The following is a 20058-nucleotide window of genomic DNA, read 5'->3' on the forward strand; positions in this document are numbered from 1 at the left end:
TAACTACCTTATCACTGGAATGGTTAAGTCAGGTGTAAAATACAAATATGAGCATATTTACTGAATAAAGAGTTCAACGTATTTTCAAGATTTGATCCAATCTGATAACCGAAATCCGCTAGGATTACGTTTGAACAACCGACTTTTATGATGAAATGTGATAAATAATGCTGTTATCATGGATCATTGTGGATTTACCAGATAGTCTCTGAATAAAACTACATTTAGTAGCTGGATTGTAAACCTCCTGGACGGGATAGAAATGCTGGAAAACTTCCGTAGATCAGCTAAAGGGTAAAATATCCATCACATTTACCCCACAGAGCTACACACTACTGGACCTGGTGGAGGAGGTGGACCTCAGAGATCTGGTGGTTAAGGGTTAAAGTAAGAGAATAAAACATTCAGCTTTAAATCATAACCTCCAAAATAAATTTATAACCAACGCAGCTGAATATTGTGGCAATGATCTGGATTCTCTCCAGGAACCAAGAAGGTCCAGTCTGGCAACATTCTGGTCCACAGCAGGCCTGCAGCTGGACTCAAGAGTTCAGAGGAAAACCTGGTTTTATTAACAGGAAATGATCTTTCCATCAGAAAGGGTTTAAAAGCAGAAGAAAATCATCTGATATCTCTGCTGCTGTATGCCAATCCGCCATCCCCCCCCCAGCTGAAAAAAAGGAACATGTTAGAGACCACCACCACTTTCAGGTCAGGACAACAGATAAATAACATCAGCGAGGAGGGAGACGGGGGAGGAAACAGAGACAAGGAGGGGGTGGGGGTGAAAAGAAGTGTCCAAATGTGATATATACCTGTGTGCTCATATTTGTGTCTTAGGAGGGAACTGGTCTTCTGGAATGTTTTGTCGCACAAGTCACAGGCGTACATACCACTTTCAGTCTTCTTCATCTTCTTCCTGGACAGCAGCGAGTCGCTGTCCGTCAGCTCGTCCAGGCCGGACAGATAGTCCGCCGTCCCATCCAGCAGCTCCCCCTGAGACAGACGCAGAGCTCCAGTCATAATCCCACACCTGTCCACTCCAGCCCCCCCGCCTCTATGATCCCAAGTCTGGACAGGGCTTAAAGGCCTGACCTGGGTAAGTCTCTCTATTCAGAGGGGGACATATGGGACGAGGACTCCGCGTCCATCACAAGGACCTGACGTACCTGCATTCACTCTATAACCAGGTGGACCAAAGTCCGTCACATGACTCCAAGTTGCAGCAAGTGATGGAATAAAACTAGTAAGCTAATGAATTACCAGTAATAACCTCCATCAACATGGTCAATCTTTCTCTCTGTCTGTCTGTCCATCTGCCCATCTGTCTGTCTGTTAGCAACATAAAAAGTCATGGACGTATTCTGATTAAATTTTCAGGAAATCTCAGAAAATGGCAAAGATGAACAAGTGATTAGACTTTTGGAGTTTATTCGGATCACCAGGAATGTTTTAAAGGATTCTTTAATATGTGGAGATAGGGATCATTTTGCCATTTGATTCTAATATAATAATAATATAATGATTCTGATATATACCTATGCCGAGGATATACCTATGATTATTTACAAGTACTTGTTCATCACGGCTGTCTCGCGTAGTTTTGTTGGAAGTGTCATTTATTTACATCCTCCAAAATTAATGCTATGTGGTCACAAGCTGCAGTATTCCAGTAACCAGTAGGGGTAGTGTAGGGACCAGTTAGAGACCAGTCATGGTACGTCTGGTTTATGGTCCTTACTTCCCATCTACGATACCACTGTTAATGTGATCTCTAAATGAACCAATGACTAACCTCCTCTATCATCTCCATGGTTTCGTTTTGTTTCCATCCTACAAATTCGGCATTACTATCTGGTTTGAGTTCTCTAATGTGCCCCCTGGTGGAATCCCTTATGGACGTTTCTCTCCATGCCCAGCTTGACGAATCTTAAAGTCTTCATCATCATCATGATGTTCAGACATTCAGAACCCGGAGACTTCCAGAACCTTCAGAATAATGAGCAGCAACTGCATCTCCTGCAGCTTCAGTAGAAAAACTGGTAAAAAGACTTGTTCATCATTACGATAACTATCTGAAATCACTGTAGCATTTTTTCTCAGCAAAACTGGTTTCTTTAAATGCTTATGGAAAGGTTCTTGACTCCAGCCAGAGTCTCTGAACCATAACCATGAGCCACAGTGGACCAGCAGCAGAGTATCATGTTAGAGAAGAACATCTTAAATCACACAGTTTCAGCCACAGTGTGCTCTCATCTTACCTGGAAACCTGCTTTCTGCTGGTACTTCCTCCTCTGATGCATTTCAGCAAACGTTGCAGCCCCAGTGGTGTAGGTGTAAGCCATGTGGGGCAGGAAGCTCATGGGGTCAAGGCCTGAGTATGGTCTGAGGCCTGGGATGGTGGCCTGGGCAGGAGTCATAAAGGTTGTTGGAGGAAATGTCCCATGAGGTGGCATTGAGGTGTAGACGGGGCTACCAGCATATGAATTAATCCCAAAGATGGGACTAGTGCTTTTCTCCAACAGGTGGACGGAGCTCCCCTCACAGTCCGAGCCCAGGATCTCCTTCTTTATGTCTAATGACCCAGAGCCCTGTTCCCAGACCACCTCCCCCCCTCTGCGCTTGGTATTTAACCCATTGGGTCTGGGTCGCTTTGCAGCCATGTGTTTGGGCAACGACAGATCCAGTGGGCTATCCCCATGGGTATCTTCAGAGGTGAGGCTGTTGGGAGTGTAAGAGCTACTCTGAGAGTTTTTGGAAGAGGTGGAGGAGAGATTGAGGGGTGATGAGGTGTTGCTTCTCAAGTGGTCCAACAGGTCTCCTGATGTTTGCCTGTTGGCTGTAACCTGAAAGGCCTGGGGAAGTCTGTGGGGGGTGTCACTGTTGGTGAAGCTGTCTTGTAGATCAATGGCAGAAATCGACATTGGAGACAAGCTGTGGTCTGGTCCACAGTGGTCAGGAGGGGGCGACTTCTTTCTTCCTTTGTGGTGGTGTTGACACTTCCACTGGGAAAACCACTCTTTGACAAACTCTTGAGGAAGGCCGACAGCGAGGGAAATCTTGAACAACTCGTCTGAGTTGGGCTCAGTGTTCATGGCAAAGTAAGCCTTAAGCACCGATACATGGTCCTTAAAGGGGCTGGGGGGGCTGTTTGTCCCCTTATTAAAGGCCAGTTCATCAGCCCCTGACCCTGGGCGGCTGGCAGGATTGCTCTCAGCTGGTTGCAGGACCGCTTTGATCTCCTCGTTCATTTTGCACAGGTATCGCTCATGTTGATGCAACAGGATTGGCCCGGGGAAGGTCTCCTTGCAGTACTGGCAGGATAACGTCAGGAACTGGTTCTGGCCATTGAGAGACTTTTCCTCACTGAAATCAGCTGACTGGTTTGATTTCTCCTTCTTGACGTCTACTGGTGTCTTGGACTCATTAATAAGACTTTTGGCTTCGTTAACCTTCTCTAACGTGTAGTCAATGATGTTCTTTGTGGGACTGCTGTGGCCTATCACCTGGAAGCTGGTCTGGGCCTCCATCTGGGCCCCCAGCTCCTTCATGTATGCCCTCAGTTTGGATATCTCCTCTTTGCTCCAGTCAGTCTTCTGCCTGCACTTTTTGTTGTCCACAATCTGAAGGACATTCTGCACCTTGCTCAGGTTGTTCCCGAGAGACCCCGTGTAGCTCAGCAAGGGAAGGTCTAACCTCATACCTCCAAAGTGTGGAAGGGGACTCTGGGAAGAGCTGTGAAGGTCCAGCGAACTTCCTCCATGACCATTCATGTAGACCCCAGGACCCCCAAAACCATGCTGTGAAGCCATTAGCAGTTGGTACTCATTAAAGTCCATTGGTTCGGCTTTAATGTCCAGTTGACTGTGGGGATCTTGTGGGATGAGCGGGCGCCCATTTTCCAGTTTGTGGCAGAGATGAATGAGGCCAGGGCTTCCTGGTGAGGAGGTTGTGTAATTTGGGGAAGAGCCAGGTTTTCCATTGCGTATTCGTCCATTGAGGGTGATCATGCCAATACATTTCTTACTGCTGATGTGGGAACTGTAGGATCCGGAGTGAGAGAAGCGCTTCTTACAGTTGGAGCATTCATACGGCTTCTCACCTGCAACACAAAACAAAGATTATCCTCCAAAACCCCAACATGGATTCTTCTCCAAGACCCCAACAAGGATTACCCCCCAAGACCCCAACAAGGATTTCCCTCCAAGACCCCAACAAGGATTTCCCTCCAAGACCCCAACAAGGATTACCCTCCAAGACCACAATAAGGATTTCCCTCCAAGACCCCAACAAGGATTACTGTCCAAGACCCCAACAAGGATTACCCTCTACCCCTAAACACCTGCTGAGATGAGCCAGATGTTGAAGATAATCAAAAGTCATCTGGAGGTTTAAGTCAACAGAAATCAGCTGGTTTTAGTTCCACATCTCCACGTCTTCATCCCTCCAGGAATTTATGATCTGACCATAACTATCGACTCTAATTCAGCCAGTTCTCATAAATTCTGCATGTTTTTAGAATTTTGTCCAATCACAACAACAAACAACAACTTTCAATTTAATTCAATTCAATTCAGTTCATTTCAACTCAGTGTTTATTGCCATTTTCCCAGTAAGGAAACAAGTTTCCCTGAACAATGACATTCTTACTTTGCCATACACAGTGAATGTCATAAAGACTATAAAATAGAAGAAAAACAACATTTAAAAAACTAGATAGACGATAAAGATAAAAAGCTCTGAGTAATTAATCTATGTACATAAATGTGCCGTGTACCTCATTCAACAATGACTGATCAGCTGTGTAAAAACTGTCCTGAGGTAGGCGGTGAGATGCAGGTGTAACATCTGTTATAAGTAATAAGACACATGAACAGTAAACAATATTTACTGTGGGTGACAACATAAAGTCAGGATGTGAATCCTGGTGATCCTGGACCAGTCTTCACCGCTCTCTGCAGACGTTTGCTGCCACACGGTGATGCAGCTGGTCAGGATGGACTCAACCACGCAGCTGGAGACGTTTCTGAGGATCTTTGGTGACATGCTGAACTTCCTCAGCCTCCTCAATAAGTCCAGCAGCTGCTGAGCTCTCTTCACCCGCTGTGTGGTGTTGAGTGTCCAGGTGAGGTTCTTGCTGATGTGGACCCCAGATATATCAGCAAGGACTTTTAAGGAGACTTCGAAGTTACATTCAGTCCCAGTAAAGAGATTGGACACACTTGGATTTACTGGTACTGTCTGTCATAAACTTCCTATTTCTGATTATGAAAGAGAGAGAAATGTAACCTCAATAAACATCGAACGGTAGACGACAGCAAAGCTGAAACCATAGAAGAAGTGAAACGTGTCTGATCCATAAAATCACCACCAAGGAGCATCCAAGATACTTTCCATGACAGTAGTGACATCATTAACTCTTAGCAGGACTCCCTGGATCAAAGTTGTCCTCTCCACCCAAAATGGTCCAGCAGATGGCTGTTCTCCCTAAGCTGGGTCTGGGTTTGGGTCTGGGTTTGGGTCTGGGTTTGGGTCTGGGTTTGGGTCTGGGTCTGGGTCTGGGTCTGGGTCTGGGTTTGGGTCTGGGTCTGGGTCTGGGTTTGGGTCTGGTCTGGGTCTGGGTTTGGGACTGGGTCTGGGTCTGGGGCTGGGTTTGGCTCTGGGTTTGGGTCTGGGTCTGGGTCTGGGTTTGGGTCTGGTCTGGGTCTGGGTCTGGGTTTGGGTCTGGTCTGGGGACGGCTCTGGGTTTGGGTCTGGTCTGGGTCTGGGTCTGGTCTGGGTCTGGGTCTGGCCAGAACTTTTCAGAGAAGCTGCTGTAAATTGCTGGATGGATGAAGGTTGGACCCTCATCATCCTCCTGCTGTAAACTGTTTCTTTAGTCGGTAAATTGTCTCTAAGCTCCTCCAGCTGATGGATCTCTGCATGTCTGGTTGGACGTCCTGATGGAACTGATGAACTGGGTTTAGTTGTGTTTACAGAGTAACACTGAACACCCTGGTGGTGCTGATACTCCCAGCATGTTATTTTTGAGGTTTGAAGTTTGCAGTCAGGTACTGTCAACCTGTTTTCTGTGGACGTAAACCTGTGAACATAAAGACAGAATCCTCTCCAGCTCGGACCTGCTTCACTCACCGCTGTGGATACGAAGATGCTCCTTCAGGTGGTGCTTGTACTTGAAGGCTTTTCCACACTCGCTGCATTTGAACTTGCGGTTTGCAGCTCCATCGTTGAGCAGCTGCGGCTGCAGAGACAAAACCAGATCTGAGTGATGAAGGAGGAGGAGTGGGAGCAGAGAGGAACAGACTCTCCTGGAAGTCAGTGTGAAACTGTGTGGGCTGACATCTTTCAGAGGTAACACTTTGTAGTGGAGGTGCATTCCCAACGTTTGAAATGCAAATACAGAGAAGAACAAATATAAACAGTGTCTCCGCCCCTCCCCCCACAGCAGAGTGGGAGCTAAAATCCTTTCAAGTCAGAGAAAACAGACCTGAACTCTCATTTCTGAAACAGACAGTTTTCTCTGATGATCATTAACCAAGAAAAACAGAAGAACCAGAACCAGGTCAGACCGATCATTCACCTCAAACCCAACCAATCAAAGGAGCTCCCTCTGATCAATCACCTGCAGCTGATCAACCCCCATTTAAAACCCCATTAAAACCAGTAATCAGATTACTTTAAGAATTTGACATGAAATTCTAAAATCTCTGATTTACATTTTCCAGTCTTAGATGTGTTCACCCATCCATCCATCCATCCATCCATCCACCCATCCATCCATCCGTCCGTCCATCTATCATCCATCGTCCATCCATCCATCCATCCCTCCATCCAGCCATCATCCATCCATCCCTCCATCCATCCATCCATCCACCCATCCATCCCTCCCTCCATCCATCCATCCCTCCATCCATCCATCAACCCTCCATCCATCCATCCACCCATCCATCCACCCACCCACCCATCTATCTATCCATCCTTCCATCCTTCCATCCATCCATCCATCCGTCCGTCCATCCACCATCCATCATCACATTTTTACAATAAACTATCATGTTATAATGTGATAAGGTCCCAATTTTTTTATTTGGGTGACAGCTCCACTCTTCCATAATTTTCTTTTACAGTCATTTTTGTAAATAAAGTTATTCTGTGGTAAATAAAGTTATTTTGTTTTCAAGTGAAGGCTGAAGAAATGTGGGACACAATGACGAAACAGCTGATTGTCCTCAGACCAGCCTCTCGTCTCTCTTTAACAGTTTAACTCAGGAAGTACACAAATAAACAGCCACTTAGAGGATTATGCTCCTGGAGCCCAGCAGGGAAAAGACCATCTGGTCCTGGTTATTGCTGGGGGGGGGGGGGGGGGGTCTGCCTGGGCTGGGAGAGGGGGAATGTAGTCTATAGGCGCACTCCGACAGAGAAGTTCTAAGAACGCAGTTCTAATAACTGTCTTAGTTCTAAGAACTACCTTCTCCAGGGGAACTGTTTCATGCTGCATTCGTACATGAGTTGGGGGCGGTAGCGGGACCAATGTGACGCATACGTCTGCGACAGTGACGTGTGACTTTAGCGCCACATTACAACAAAACAAAACCCGCTAAAAACAAAACAACACGGCAAGCTAATACGGAGAAGGAAGAGATCGTCGTGTTCATGCTCTGCTTGATGGAGATGTTACTGATGGACGATACAACCAGGCGTCTCACGTCGAGGCTGGAAGGCTCCTGAAAGTCAGAAGATGAAGAATCCAGCGGCAGGAGATCCGCCGCAGACAAAGGAGACGACGTGTAAGTTTAACTTATTAAACATGCGCTGATTGTATACGTGTCTTATGAGTAAACATTTCAGATGGTTTTCTACTGTCTGTGTTGAGCAGATTACAATAAGTAAATATTTCAGACGGCGGGTTTATTGTAACTCGTGTTCTGTTTCAGACGTTGCTGCAGCTCATTGAACCTCCTCACCGTCCGGCTGGTCCGGAGCAAAGCTGATAACTAGTGGGAAAAGGTTGTTCTTAATTTTACCGATGAGCAGTGGACAGAGAATTTCTGTATGTCCAGGGAGACATTTCAATACATCTGTGGCCGCCTGAAGCTGCACTGGAGAGGATGGACACAACCACCTGCTGCAGATACTGAAGGAGATGGAGAACAGCCTGGATGTTTTACCTCCTGCCTTCCAGCTAATCACTACACACCTCTTCATAATAAGCATCATGTTCTGGAAGTTCCACAGACAGAACATACATGTATACATGATGTACACATTTAAAGAGAAAATGTTCCATAGAAAATGCATCATTTCATTTTTTTTTTCTTTTTTTTTTTTTTTTTGTTATGTGCAAAATAAAGATCTCATCATCTGCTATTAAGCTTTGTGTGTTTTATGGAATCATCAGTAGAAAGGTGGAGGAGTAATCCGTCACTGAAGGGTTGGTTGTGACTGAGTTATGGTTTAGAATTATGAGGACATAGTCACACAGATTTAGAGTATATGAAGGTAAAAATATAAAAAGGGTGGTCAAATGTTTACAGGTGTGTAATTTGATGTCAGATCTTGGTTAAACATGATAAACTTCGTTCTGTGGTATGGAGCATATTATAAAGTTGATAAACTAATGTAATTTACACCCAGGGATTAGACTTAAAATGTAGCGACCAAAGATGGATTATTTAATATTTCATAGCTCTGATAAGTTAATAACTACTCAATATTTTTATTAGCTAATATTTTATAGATGTGGCCAAAGCACATCTAACAGACACAAACTGAAAACTTCAGACTCTTTACAAAGTCATTTATTTTTTTATAGTGAATACAGCAGAGCAAAAATAACTATTTACATGTGTGTATATGCACATCGCAGCAGGAGCTAAAATGGTTATAGGAACTGGGGGCTTTGGTCCCTTGTTCCTATATGTCGGAATGCACGAAAAAACGGCCTGGTTCCTGAAAAGGTTATAGGAACTGCAAAAGGTTCCTACAGTCGGAAAGAGCCTTATGATGTGAGGAGATGTGAGGTCTGAGGCTGATCTCAGGAAATCTGATTATCATCAGAGTAATTGGAAAATTGCATGATTTGTGCTTAGTTACTGTAATGAGAATTTTAGGTGATGAGGTGCATCAAACAGGCGTGTGCAGGAAGCGTTTAACACGCCTCATGATTAGATTGATTAGATGATTAGTGTGACACCCTGAGCTACATTCACAGAAACACGCTGCTGGGCGTGGCCATCAAGCACTGGCTGTCACATGACCTGATGATTGGACCACAGCACAAATCTCAGCCAGACAGATGTGGATCATCAAAGTAAAAACCCAACAAGAGCAAACTTTACTCACACAACCACAGTTTACAGATGTCCTGAGCAGGCAAAGAAAAAAAAAATCAGATCATATTTTATTCCAAATAGAAGATAAACAACATGTCAGAGGATGACACATCACATTTCACCATGTGATGAAAATATGAGCTGATAGTGAATCTGATGCAGCAATATGTCTGGAAAAGTAGGAACAGAAGCAACAAAATGCTGAAAAAGTAACTACTACCATTACTACTATTACCACAAATATCACCATGACTACCATTACTATTAATACATTAACAAAATGAATAAAACCAGGTGTGCTTGCTTACCTGGTCCTTGGCGGGTCTGTGGGTGGCCATGTGGCGCTCCAGGTGAGAACGCTGGGTGAAGGTGTCAGCACACAGCAGGCAGATGAAGCTCTCCTCATTCTTCTCATGCCGATACTTGATGTGTTCCTTCAGTGACGTCAGTCGCTTGTAGCCGCGTTCGCAGTATGGACACGTAAGCAGCTGAGTGAAGTCATCGGCTGTAACAGGCGGCAGGTCTGTGGGCGGGGGCACTAGTCAGAGGTCAACATGAAGGTAAAAGGTCACCATGACACCGCAACTCAATTATCTTTATTTTGTGTTGTTGTCATGCTGTTGTTATCTAATGTTGTCATTTTGATGTCAAATTATGTTCTCGTGCTCTTTTCGTCATGTCATGCTGTTGTCATGCTGTTGTCATGTTGTTGTCATATTGTCATGCTGTTTCATATTGTCATATTTTTGTCATGCTGTTGTCATGTTGTCATATTGTTGTCATGTTGTTGTCACATTGTCATGCTGTTGTCACATTGTCATGCTGTTGTCATGTTGTCATATTGTTGTCATATTGTCATGCTGTTTCATATTGTCATATTTTTGTCGTGCTGTTGTCACATTGTCATGATGTTGTCATGTTGTCATATTGTTGTCATGTTGTTGTCACATTGTCATGCTATTGTCATGTTGTCATATTGTTGTCATGTTGTTGTCATATTGTCATGCTGTTTCATATTGTCATATTTTTGTCATGCTGTTGTTGTCGTCATGTCATCATATTGTTATCATGTTACTGTTGTCATGTTATTGTCGTGTTGTCATCGTATTTTTTTCATGTTGTTTTCAAGTAGTTGTCATGTTGTTGTCATGTTGTTGTCATGCTGTTGTCATATTGTCATGTCGTTGTCATGTTGTCATATTGTTGTCATATTGTCAAGTTTTTGTCATGCTGTTGTCATGTTGTCATATTGTTGTCATGTTGTTGTCATATTTTTGTCATATTGTCAAGTTTTTGTCAGGCTGTTGTCATGTTGTTGTCATGTTGTCATATTGTTGTCATGTTGTTGTCATATTGTTGTCATATTGCTGTCATGTTGTTGTCATATTGCCGTCATATTGTTGTCATGCTGTCATATCGTTGTCATGTTGTGGTCATATTGTCATGTTGTCATATTGTTGTCATTTTGTCATATTGTTGTCATATTGTTGTCATATTGCTGTCATGTTGTTGTCATGTTGTTGTCATATTGTCATGTTGTTGTCATGTTGTCATATTGTCAAGTTTTTGTCATGCTGTTGTCATGTTGTCATATTGTTGTCATGTTGCTGTCATATTGCTGTCATATTGTCATGTTTTCATATTGTTGTCATTTTGTCATGTTGTTGTCATGTTGTCATATTGTTGTCATGTTGTTGTCATGTTGTCATATTGTTGTCATGCTGTTGTCATGTTGTTGTCATATTGTTGTCATATTGCTGTCATGTTGTTGTCATATTGTCATGTTGTTCTCATGTTGTCATATTGTTGTCATATTGTTGTGATATTGTCAAGTTTTTGTCATGTTGTTGTCATATTGTTGTCATATTGCTGTCATGTTGTTGTCATATTGTCGAGTTTTTGTCATGCTGTTGTCATATTGTCATGCTGTTGTCATGTTGTTGTCATACTGTCATGTTGTCATATTGTTGTCATTTTGTTGTCATGTTGTAATATTGTTGTCATGTTGTTGTCATACTGTTGTCATATTGTCAAGTTTTTGTCATGCTGTTGTCATGTTGTTGTCATGTTGTCATGTTGTTGTCATATTGTTGTCATATTGCTGTCATGTTGTTGTCATATTGTTGTCATATTGCTGTCATGTTGTTGTTATATTGCCGTCATATTGTTGTCATATTGTCATGCTGTTGTCATGTTGTCATATCGTTGTGATATTGTTGTTATATTGTCAAGTTTTTGTCATGTTGTTGTCATATTGTTGTCATATTGCTGTCATGTTGTTGTCATATTGTCATGCTGTTGTCACGTTGTCATATCGTTGTCATGTTGTGGTCATATTCTTATGTTGTCATATTGTTATCATTTTGTCATATTGTTTTCATGTTGTTGTCATATTGTTGTCATATTGCTGTCATGTTGTTGCCATTTTGTTGTCATATTGCCGTCATATTGTTGTCATATTGTCATGCTGTGGTCATGTTGTTGTCATATTGTCATGTTGTCATATTGTTGTCATTTTGTCATTTTGTTGTCATGTTGTCATATTGTTGTCATATTGTTAAGTTTTTGTCATGTTGTTGTCATGTTGTCATATTGTTGTCATGTTGTTGTCATATTCCTGTCATGCTGTTGTCATGTTGTTGTCATGTTGTTGTCATGCTGTTGTCATATTGTCATGCTGTTGTCATATTGCTGTCATGTTGTTGCCATATTGTCATGCTGTTGTCATATTGTTGTCATATTATCATGTTTTCATGTTGTCATATTTTTGTCATATTGTCAAGTTTTTGTCATGCTGTTGTCATGCTGTTGTCATGTTGTTGTCATATTGTGGTCATATTACTGTCATGTTGTTGTCATGTTGTTGTCATATTGTCATGTTTTTGTCATGTTGTCATATTGTCACGTTTTTGTCATGCTGTTGTCATGTTGTCATATTGTTGTCATGTTGTTGTCATGCTGTTGTCATATTGTTGTCATGCTGTTGTCATGTTGTCATGTTGTTGTCATGCTGTTGTCATGTTGTCATATTGTTGTTATCGTATTGTTTTTTTCACGTTGTTTTCAAGTTGTTGTCATGTGTCATAGTGCAGTGCCACCGCTCTGTCTTTTTTGTCATGTGGTTGTCATATTATTGATATTAAATTGTTGTCATGCTGTTGTGTTGTTGTTATATTGTTGTCATGTTGTTGTTATATTGTCATGCTGTTTCATATTGTCATATTTTTGTCATGCTGTTGTTGTCGTCATGTCATCATATTGTTATCATGTTACTGTTGTCATGTTATTGTCGTGTTGTCATCGTATTTTTTTCATGTTGTTTTCAAGTAGTTGTCATGTTGTTGTCATGCTGTTGTCATATTGTCATGTTGTTGTCATGTTATCATATTGTTGTCATATTGTCAAGTTTTTGTCATGCTGTTGTCATATTGTCATGCTGTTGTCATGCTGTTGTCATGTTGTCATATTGTTGTCATGTTGTCATGTTGTTGTCATGTTGTTGTCATATTTTTGTCATATTGTCAAGTTTTTGTCAGGCTGTTGTCATGTTGTTGTCATGTTGTCATATTGTTGTCATGTTGTTGTCATATTGCTGTCATGTTGTTGTCATATTGCCATCATATTGTTGTCATATTGTCATGCTGTTGTCATGCTGTCATATCGTTGTCATGTTGTTGTCATATTGTTGTCATATTGTCATGTTGTTGTCATGTTGTCATATTGTCAAGTTTTTGTTATGCTGTTGTCATGTTGTTATATTGTTGTCATGTTGTTGTCATATTGCCGTCATATTGTTGTCATATTGTCAATTTTTTGTGATGCTGTTGTCATGTTGTCATATTGTTGTCATGTTGTTGTCATATTGTCATGTTTTCATATTGTTGTCATTTTGTCATGTTGTTGTCATGTTGTTATGTTGTCATATTGTTGTCATATTGTCAAGTTTTTGTCATGCTGTTGTCATGTTGTTGTCATGTTGTTGTCATGTTGTCATATTGTGGTCATGTTGTTGTCATATTGTTGTCATGTTGTTGTCATGTCTTTCTCATATTGTCATGTTGTTCTCATGTTGTCATATTGTTGTCATGTTGTTGTCATGTTGTCATATTGTTGTCATATTGTCAAGTTTTTGTCATGTTGTTGTCATATTGTTGTCATATTGCTGTCATGTTGTTGTCATATTGCCGTCATATTGTCGAGTTTTTGTCATGCTGTTGTCATATTGTCATGCTGTGGTCATGTTGTTGTCATATTGTCATATTGTCATATTGTTGTCATTTTGTCATTTTGTTGTCATGTTGTCATATTGTTGTCATATTGTGAAGTTTTTGTCATGCTGTTGTCATGTTGTTGTCATATTGTTGTCATGTTGTTGTCATGTTGTTGTCATATTATCATGTTGTTCTCATGTTGTCATATTGTTGTGATATTGTCAAGTTTTTGTCATGTTGTTGTCATATTGCTGTCATGTTGTTGTCATATTGTCGAGTTTTTGTCATGCTGTTGTCATATGGTCATGCTGTTGTCATGTTGTTGTCATACTGTCATGTTGTCATATTGTTGTCATTTTGTTGTCATGTTGTCATATTGTTGTCATGTTGTTGTCATACTGTTGTCATATTGTCAAGTTTTTGTCATGCTGTTGTCATGTTGTTGTCATGTTGTCATATTGTTGTCATGTTGTTGTCATATTGTTGTCATATTGCTGTCATGTTGTTGTCATATTGTTGTCATATTGCTGTCATGTTGTTGTCATGTTGCCATCATATTGTTATCATATTGTCATGCTGTTGTCATGTTGTCATATCGTTGTCATGTTGTGGTCATATTGTCATGTTGTCATATTGTTATCATTTTGTCATATTGTTTTCATGTTGTTGTCATATTTTTGTCATATTGCTGTCATGTTGTTGCCATTTTGTTGTCATATTGTCATGTTGTCATATTGTCAAGTTTTTGTCATGCTGTTGTCATGTTGTCATATTGTTGTCATATTGTCATGTTTTCATATTGTTGTCATTTTGTCATGTTGTTGTCATGTTGTCATGTTGTCATATTGTTGTCATATTGTCAAGTTTTTGTCATGCTGTTGTCATGTTGTTGTCATGTTGTCATATTGTGGTCATGTTGTCATATTGTTGTCATGTTTTTGTCATATTGTCATGTTGTTCTCATGTTGTCATATTGTTGTCATGTTGTCATATTGTTGTCATATTGTCGAGTTTTTGTCATGCTGTTGTCATATTGTCATGCTGTGGTCATGTTGTTGTCATATTGTCATGTTGTCATATTGTTGCCATTTTGTCATATTGTTATCATTTTGTCATATTGTTTTCATGTTGTTGTCATATTTTTGTCATATTGCTGTCATGTTGTTGCCATTTTGTTGTCATATTGTCATGTTGTCATATTGTCAAGTTTTTGTCATGCTGTTGTCATGTTGTCATATTGTTGTCATATTGTCATGTTTTCATATTGTTGTCATTTTGTTGTCATGTTGTCATGTTGTCATATTGTTGTCATATTGTCAAGTTTTTGTCATGCTGTTGTCATGTTGTTGTCATGTTGTCATATTGTGGTCATGTTGTTGTCATATTGTTGTCATGTTTTTGTCATATTGTCATGTTGTTCTCATGTTGTCATATTGTTGTCATGTTGTCATATTGTTGTCATGTTGTTGTCATATTGTCATGTTTTCATATTGTTGTCATTTTGTCATGTTGTTGTCATGTTGTTATGTTGTCATATTGTTGTCATATTGTCATTTTGTTGTCATATTGTTGTCATATTGTTAAGTTTTTGTCATGTTGTTGTCATGTTGTCATATTGTTGTCATGTTGTTGTCATATTCCTGTCATGCTGTTGTCATGTTGTTGTCATGCTGTTGTCATATTGCTGTCATGTTGTTCTTATCATGTTGTCAAATAGTTGTTTTCATCATATTGTTATGCTGAGGGGTATTGCATGAAACCAAGATAAGCGATTAAGCCGGGATATGTTGGTTATCCGGGCTGAATTTAGCCCTAAGTCGGTTGCATGAAAGCAGCTCAAACTAAACCCGGCTAAGTTACTGTGGTGATTTATCCGCTGCAGCTAGCCTGCTCCAGACCAGGCTAACTGCCGGAAGACACCTGCATGTCCAACGTCAATTCTGTGAGGAATTAATGTGTTGTCATGCTGTCATATCGTTGTCATGTTGTTGTCATATTGTCATGTTGTTGTCATGTTGTCATATTGTCAAGTTTTTGTTATGCTGTTGTCATGTTGTTATATTGTTGTCATGTTGTTGTCATATTGCCGTCATATTGTTGTCATATTGTCAATTTTTTGTCATGCTGTTGTCATGTTGTCATATTGTTGTCATGTTGTTGTCATATTGTCATGTTTTCATATTGTTGTCATTTTGTCATGTTGTTGTCATGTTGTTATGTTGTCATATTGTTGTCATATTGTCAAGTTTTTGTCATGCTGTTGTCATGTTGTTGTCATGTTGTTGTCATGTTGTCATATTGTGGTCATGTTGTTGTCATATTGTTGTCATGTTGTTGTCATGTCTTTCTCATATTGTCATGTTGTTCTCATGTTGTCATATTGTTGTCATGTTGTTGTCATGTTGTCATATTGTTGTCATATTGTCAAGTTTTTGTCATGTTGTTGTCATATTGTTGTCATATTGCTGTCATGTTGTTGTCATATTGCCGTCATATTGTCGAGTTTTTGTCATGTTGTTGTCATATTGTCATGCTGTGGTCATGTTGTTGTCATATTGTCATGTTGTCATATTGTTGTCATATTGTGAAGTTTTTGTCATGCTGTTGTCATGTTGTTGTCATATTGTTGTCATGTTGTTGTCATGTTGTTGTCATATTATCATGTTGTTCTCATGTTGTCATATTGTTGTGATATTGTCAAGTTTTTGTCATGTTGTTGTCATATTGCTGTCATGTTGTTGTCATATTGTCGAGTTTTTGTCATGCTGTTGTCATATGGTCATGCTGTCGTCATGTTGTTGTCATACTGTCATGTTGTCATATTGTTGTCATTTTGTTGTCATGTTGTCATATTGTTGTCATGTTGTTGTCATACTGTTGTCATATTGTCAAGTTTTTGTCATGCTGTTGTCATGTTGTTGTCATGTTGTCATATTGTTGTCATGTTGTTGTCATATTGTTGTCATATTGCTGTCATGTTGTTGTCATATTGTTGTCATATTGCTGTCATGTTGTTGTCATGTTGCCATCATATTGTTATCATATTGTCATGCTGTTGTCATGTTGTCATGTTGTGGTCATATTGTCATGTTGTCATATTGTTATCATTTTGTCATATTGTTTTCATGTTGTTGTCATATTGCTGTCATGTTGTTGCCATTTTGTTGTCATATTGTCATGTTGTCATATTGTCAAGTTTTTGTCATGCTGTTGTCATGTTGTCATATTGTTGTCATATTGTCATGTTTTCATATTGTTGTCATTTTGTCATGTTGTTGTCATGTTGTCATGTTGTCATATTGTTGTCATATTGTCAAGTTTTTGTCATGCTGTTGTCATGTTGTTGTCATGTTGTCATATTGTGGTCATGTTGTTGTCATATTGTTGTCATGTTTTTGTCATATTGTCATGTTGTTCTCATGTTGTCATATTGTTGTCATGTTGTCATATTGTTGTCATATTGTCGAGTTTTTGTCATGCTGTTGTCATATTGTCATGCTGTGGTCATGTTGTTGTCATATTGTCATGTTGTCATATTGTTGCCATTTTGTCATATTGTTATCAATTTGTCATATTGTTTTCATGTTGTTGTCATATTTTTGTCACATTGCTGTCATGTTGTTGCCATTTTGTTGTCATATTGTCATGTTGTCATATTGTCAAGTTTTTGTCATGCTGTTGTCATGTTGTCATATTGTTGTCATATTGTCATGTTTTCATATTGTTGTCATTTTGTTGTCATGTTGTCATATTGTTGTCATATTGTCAAGTTTTTGTCATGCTGTTGTCATGTTGTTGTCATGTTGTCATATTGTGGTCATGTTGTTGTCATATTGTTGTCATGTTTTTGTCATATTGTCATGTTGTTCTCATGTTGTCATATTGTTGTCATGTTGTCATATTGTTGTCATATTGTCGAGTTTTTGTCATGCTGTTGTCATATTGTCATGCTGTGGTCATGTTGTTGTCATATTGTCATGTTGTCATATTGTTGTCATTTTGTCATTTTGTTGTCATGTTGTCATATTGTTGTCATATTGTTAAGTTTTTGTCATGTTGTTGTCATGTTGTCATATTGTTGTCATGTTGTTGTCATATTCCTGTCATGCTGTTGTCATGTTGTTGTCATGCTGTTGTCATATTGCTGTCATGTTGTTCTTATCATGTTGTCAAATAGTTGTTTTCATCATATTGTTATGCTGAGGGGTATTGCATGAAACCAAGATAAGCGATTAAGCCGGGATATGTTGGTTATCCGGGCTGAATTTAGCCCTAAGTCGGTTGCATGAAAGCAGCTCAAACTAAACCCGGCTAAGTTACTGTGGTGATTTATCCGCTGCAGCTAGCCTGCTCCAGACCAGGCTAACTGCCGGAAGACACCTGCATGTCCAACGTCAATTCTGTGAGGAATTAATGTGTTGTCATGCTGTCATATCGTTGTCATGTTGTTGTCATATTGTCATGTTGTTGTCATGTTGTCATATTGTCAAGTTTTTGTTATGCTGTTGTCATGTTGTTATATTGTTGTCATGTTGTTGTCATATTGCCGTCATATTGTTGTCATATTGTCAATTTTTTGTCATGCTGTTGTCATGTTGTCATATTGTTGTCATGTTGTTGTCATATTGTCATGTTTTCATATTGTTGTCATTTTGTCATGTTGTTGTCATGTTGTTATGTTGTCATATTGTTGTCATATTGTCAAGTTTTTGTCATGCTGTTGTCATGTTGTTGTCATGTTGTTGTCATGTTGTCATATTGTGGTCATGTTGTTGTCATATTGTTGTCATGTTGTTGTCATGTCTTTCTCATATTGTCATGTTGTTCTCATGTTGTCATATTGTTGTCATGTTGTTGTCATGTTGTCATATTGTTGTCATATTGTCAAGTTTTTGTCATGTTGTTGTCATATTGTTGTCATATTGCTGTCATGTTGTTGTCATATTGCCGTCATATTGTCGAGTTTTTGTCATGTTGTTGTCATATTGTCATGCTGTGGTCATGTTGTTGTCATATTGTCATGTTGTCATATTGTTGTCATATTGTGAAGTTTTTGTCATGCTGTTGTCATGTTGTTGTCATATTGTTGTCATGTTGTTGTCATATTATCATGTTGTTCTCATGTTGTCATATTGTTGTGATATTGTCAAGTTTTTGTCATGTTGTTGTCATATTGCTGTCATGTTGTTGTCATATTGTCGAGTTTTTGTCATGCTGTTGTCATATGGTCATGCTGTCGTCATGTTGTTGTCATACTGTCATGTTGTCATATTGTTGTCATTTTGTTGTCATGTTGTCATGTTGTTGTCATACTGTTGTCATATTGTCAAGTTTTTGTCATGCTGTTGTCATGTTGTTGTCATGTTGTCATATTGTTGTCATGTTGTTGTCATATTGTTGTCATATTGCTGTCATGTTGTTGTCATATTGTTGTCATATTGCTGTCATGTTGTTGTCATGTTGCCATCATATTGTTATCATATTGTCATGCTGTTGTCATGTTGTCATGTTGTGGTCATATTGTCATGTTGTCATATTGTTATCATTTTGTCATATTGTTTTCATGTTGTTGTCATATTGCTGTCATGTTGTTGCCATTTTGTTGTCATATTGTCATGTTGTCATATTGTCAAGTTTTTGTCATGCTGTTGTCATGTTGTCATATTGTTGTCATATTGTCATGTTTTCATATTGTTGTCATTTTGTCATGTTGTTGTCATGTTGTCATGTTGTTGTCATATTGTCAAGTTTTTGTCATGCTGTTGTCATGTTGTTGTCATGTTGTCATATTGTGGTCATGTTGTTGTCATATTGTTGTCATGTTTTTGTCATATTGTCATGTTGTTCTCATGTTGTCATATTGTTGTCATGTTGTCATATTGTTGTCATATTGTCGAGTTTTTGTCATGCTGTTGTCATATTGTCATGCTGTGGTCATGTTGTTGTCATATTGTCATGTTGTCATATTGTTGCCATTTTGTCATATTGTTATCAATTTGTCATATTGTTTTCATGTTGTTGTCATATTTTTGTCACATTGCTGTCATGTTGTTGCCATTTTGTTGTCATATTGTCATGTTGTCATATTGTCAAGTTTTTGTCATGCTGTTGTCATGTTGTCATATTGTTGTCATATTGTCATGTTTTCATATTGTTGTCATTTTGTTGTCATGTTGTCATATTGTTGTCATATTGTCAAGTTTTTGTCATGCTGTTGTCATGTTGTTGTCATGTTGTCATATTGTGGTCATGTTGTTGTCATATTGTTGTCATGTTTTTGTCATATTGTCATGTTGTTCTCATGTTGTCATATTGTTGTCATGTTGTCATATTGTTGTCATATTGTCGAGTTTTTGTCATGCTGTTGTCATATTGTCATGCTGTGGTCATGTTGTTGTCATATTGTCATGTTGTCATATTGTTGTCATTTTGTCATTTTGTTGTCATGTTGTCATATTGTTGTCATATTGTTAAGTTTTTGTCATGTTGTTGTCATGTTGTCATATTGTTGT

The 20058-nt window shown here is 39.4% G+C and overlaps 1 protein-coding gene across 5 annotated transcripts in view; it reads right to left on the reverse strand.

Annotated features, from left to right (window-relative positions):
• zeb2a (zinc finger E-box binding homeobox 2a) overlaps positions 1-20058 on the reverse strand; it is a 63737-nt gene that overhangs the window by 11349 nt on the left and 32330 nt on the right. For 4 of the 5 annotated variants that reach the window (XM_042002387.1, XM_042002390.1, XM_042002386.1 and 1 more), the window contains 4 exons: positions 9644-9858; positions 6133-6241; positions 2262-4102; positions 816-996 (listed from right to left, as the gene is read on the reverse strand). In XM_042002387.1, the coding sequence (XP_041858321.1) occupies positions 816-996; positions 2262-4102; positions 6133-6241; positions 9644-9858 (2346 nt within the window). The remainder of the gene's footprint in view (positions 1-815; positions 997-2261; positions 4103-6132; positions 6242-9643; positions 9859-20058) is intronic. The other variant, XM_042002389.1, reaches the window with a different exon arrangement.

This window comes from Melanotaenia boesemani, chromosome 12 (assembly GCF_017639745.1).
Source record: "Melanotaenia boesemani isolate fMelBoe1 chromosome 12, fMelBoe1.pri, whole genome shotgun sequence".
Lineage (NCBI taxonomy): Eukaryota > Metazoa > Chordata > Actinopteri > Atheriniformes > Melanotaeniidae > Melanotaenia > Melanotaenia boesemani.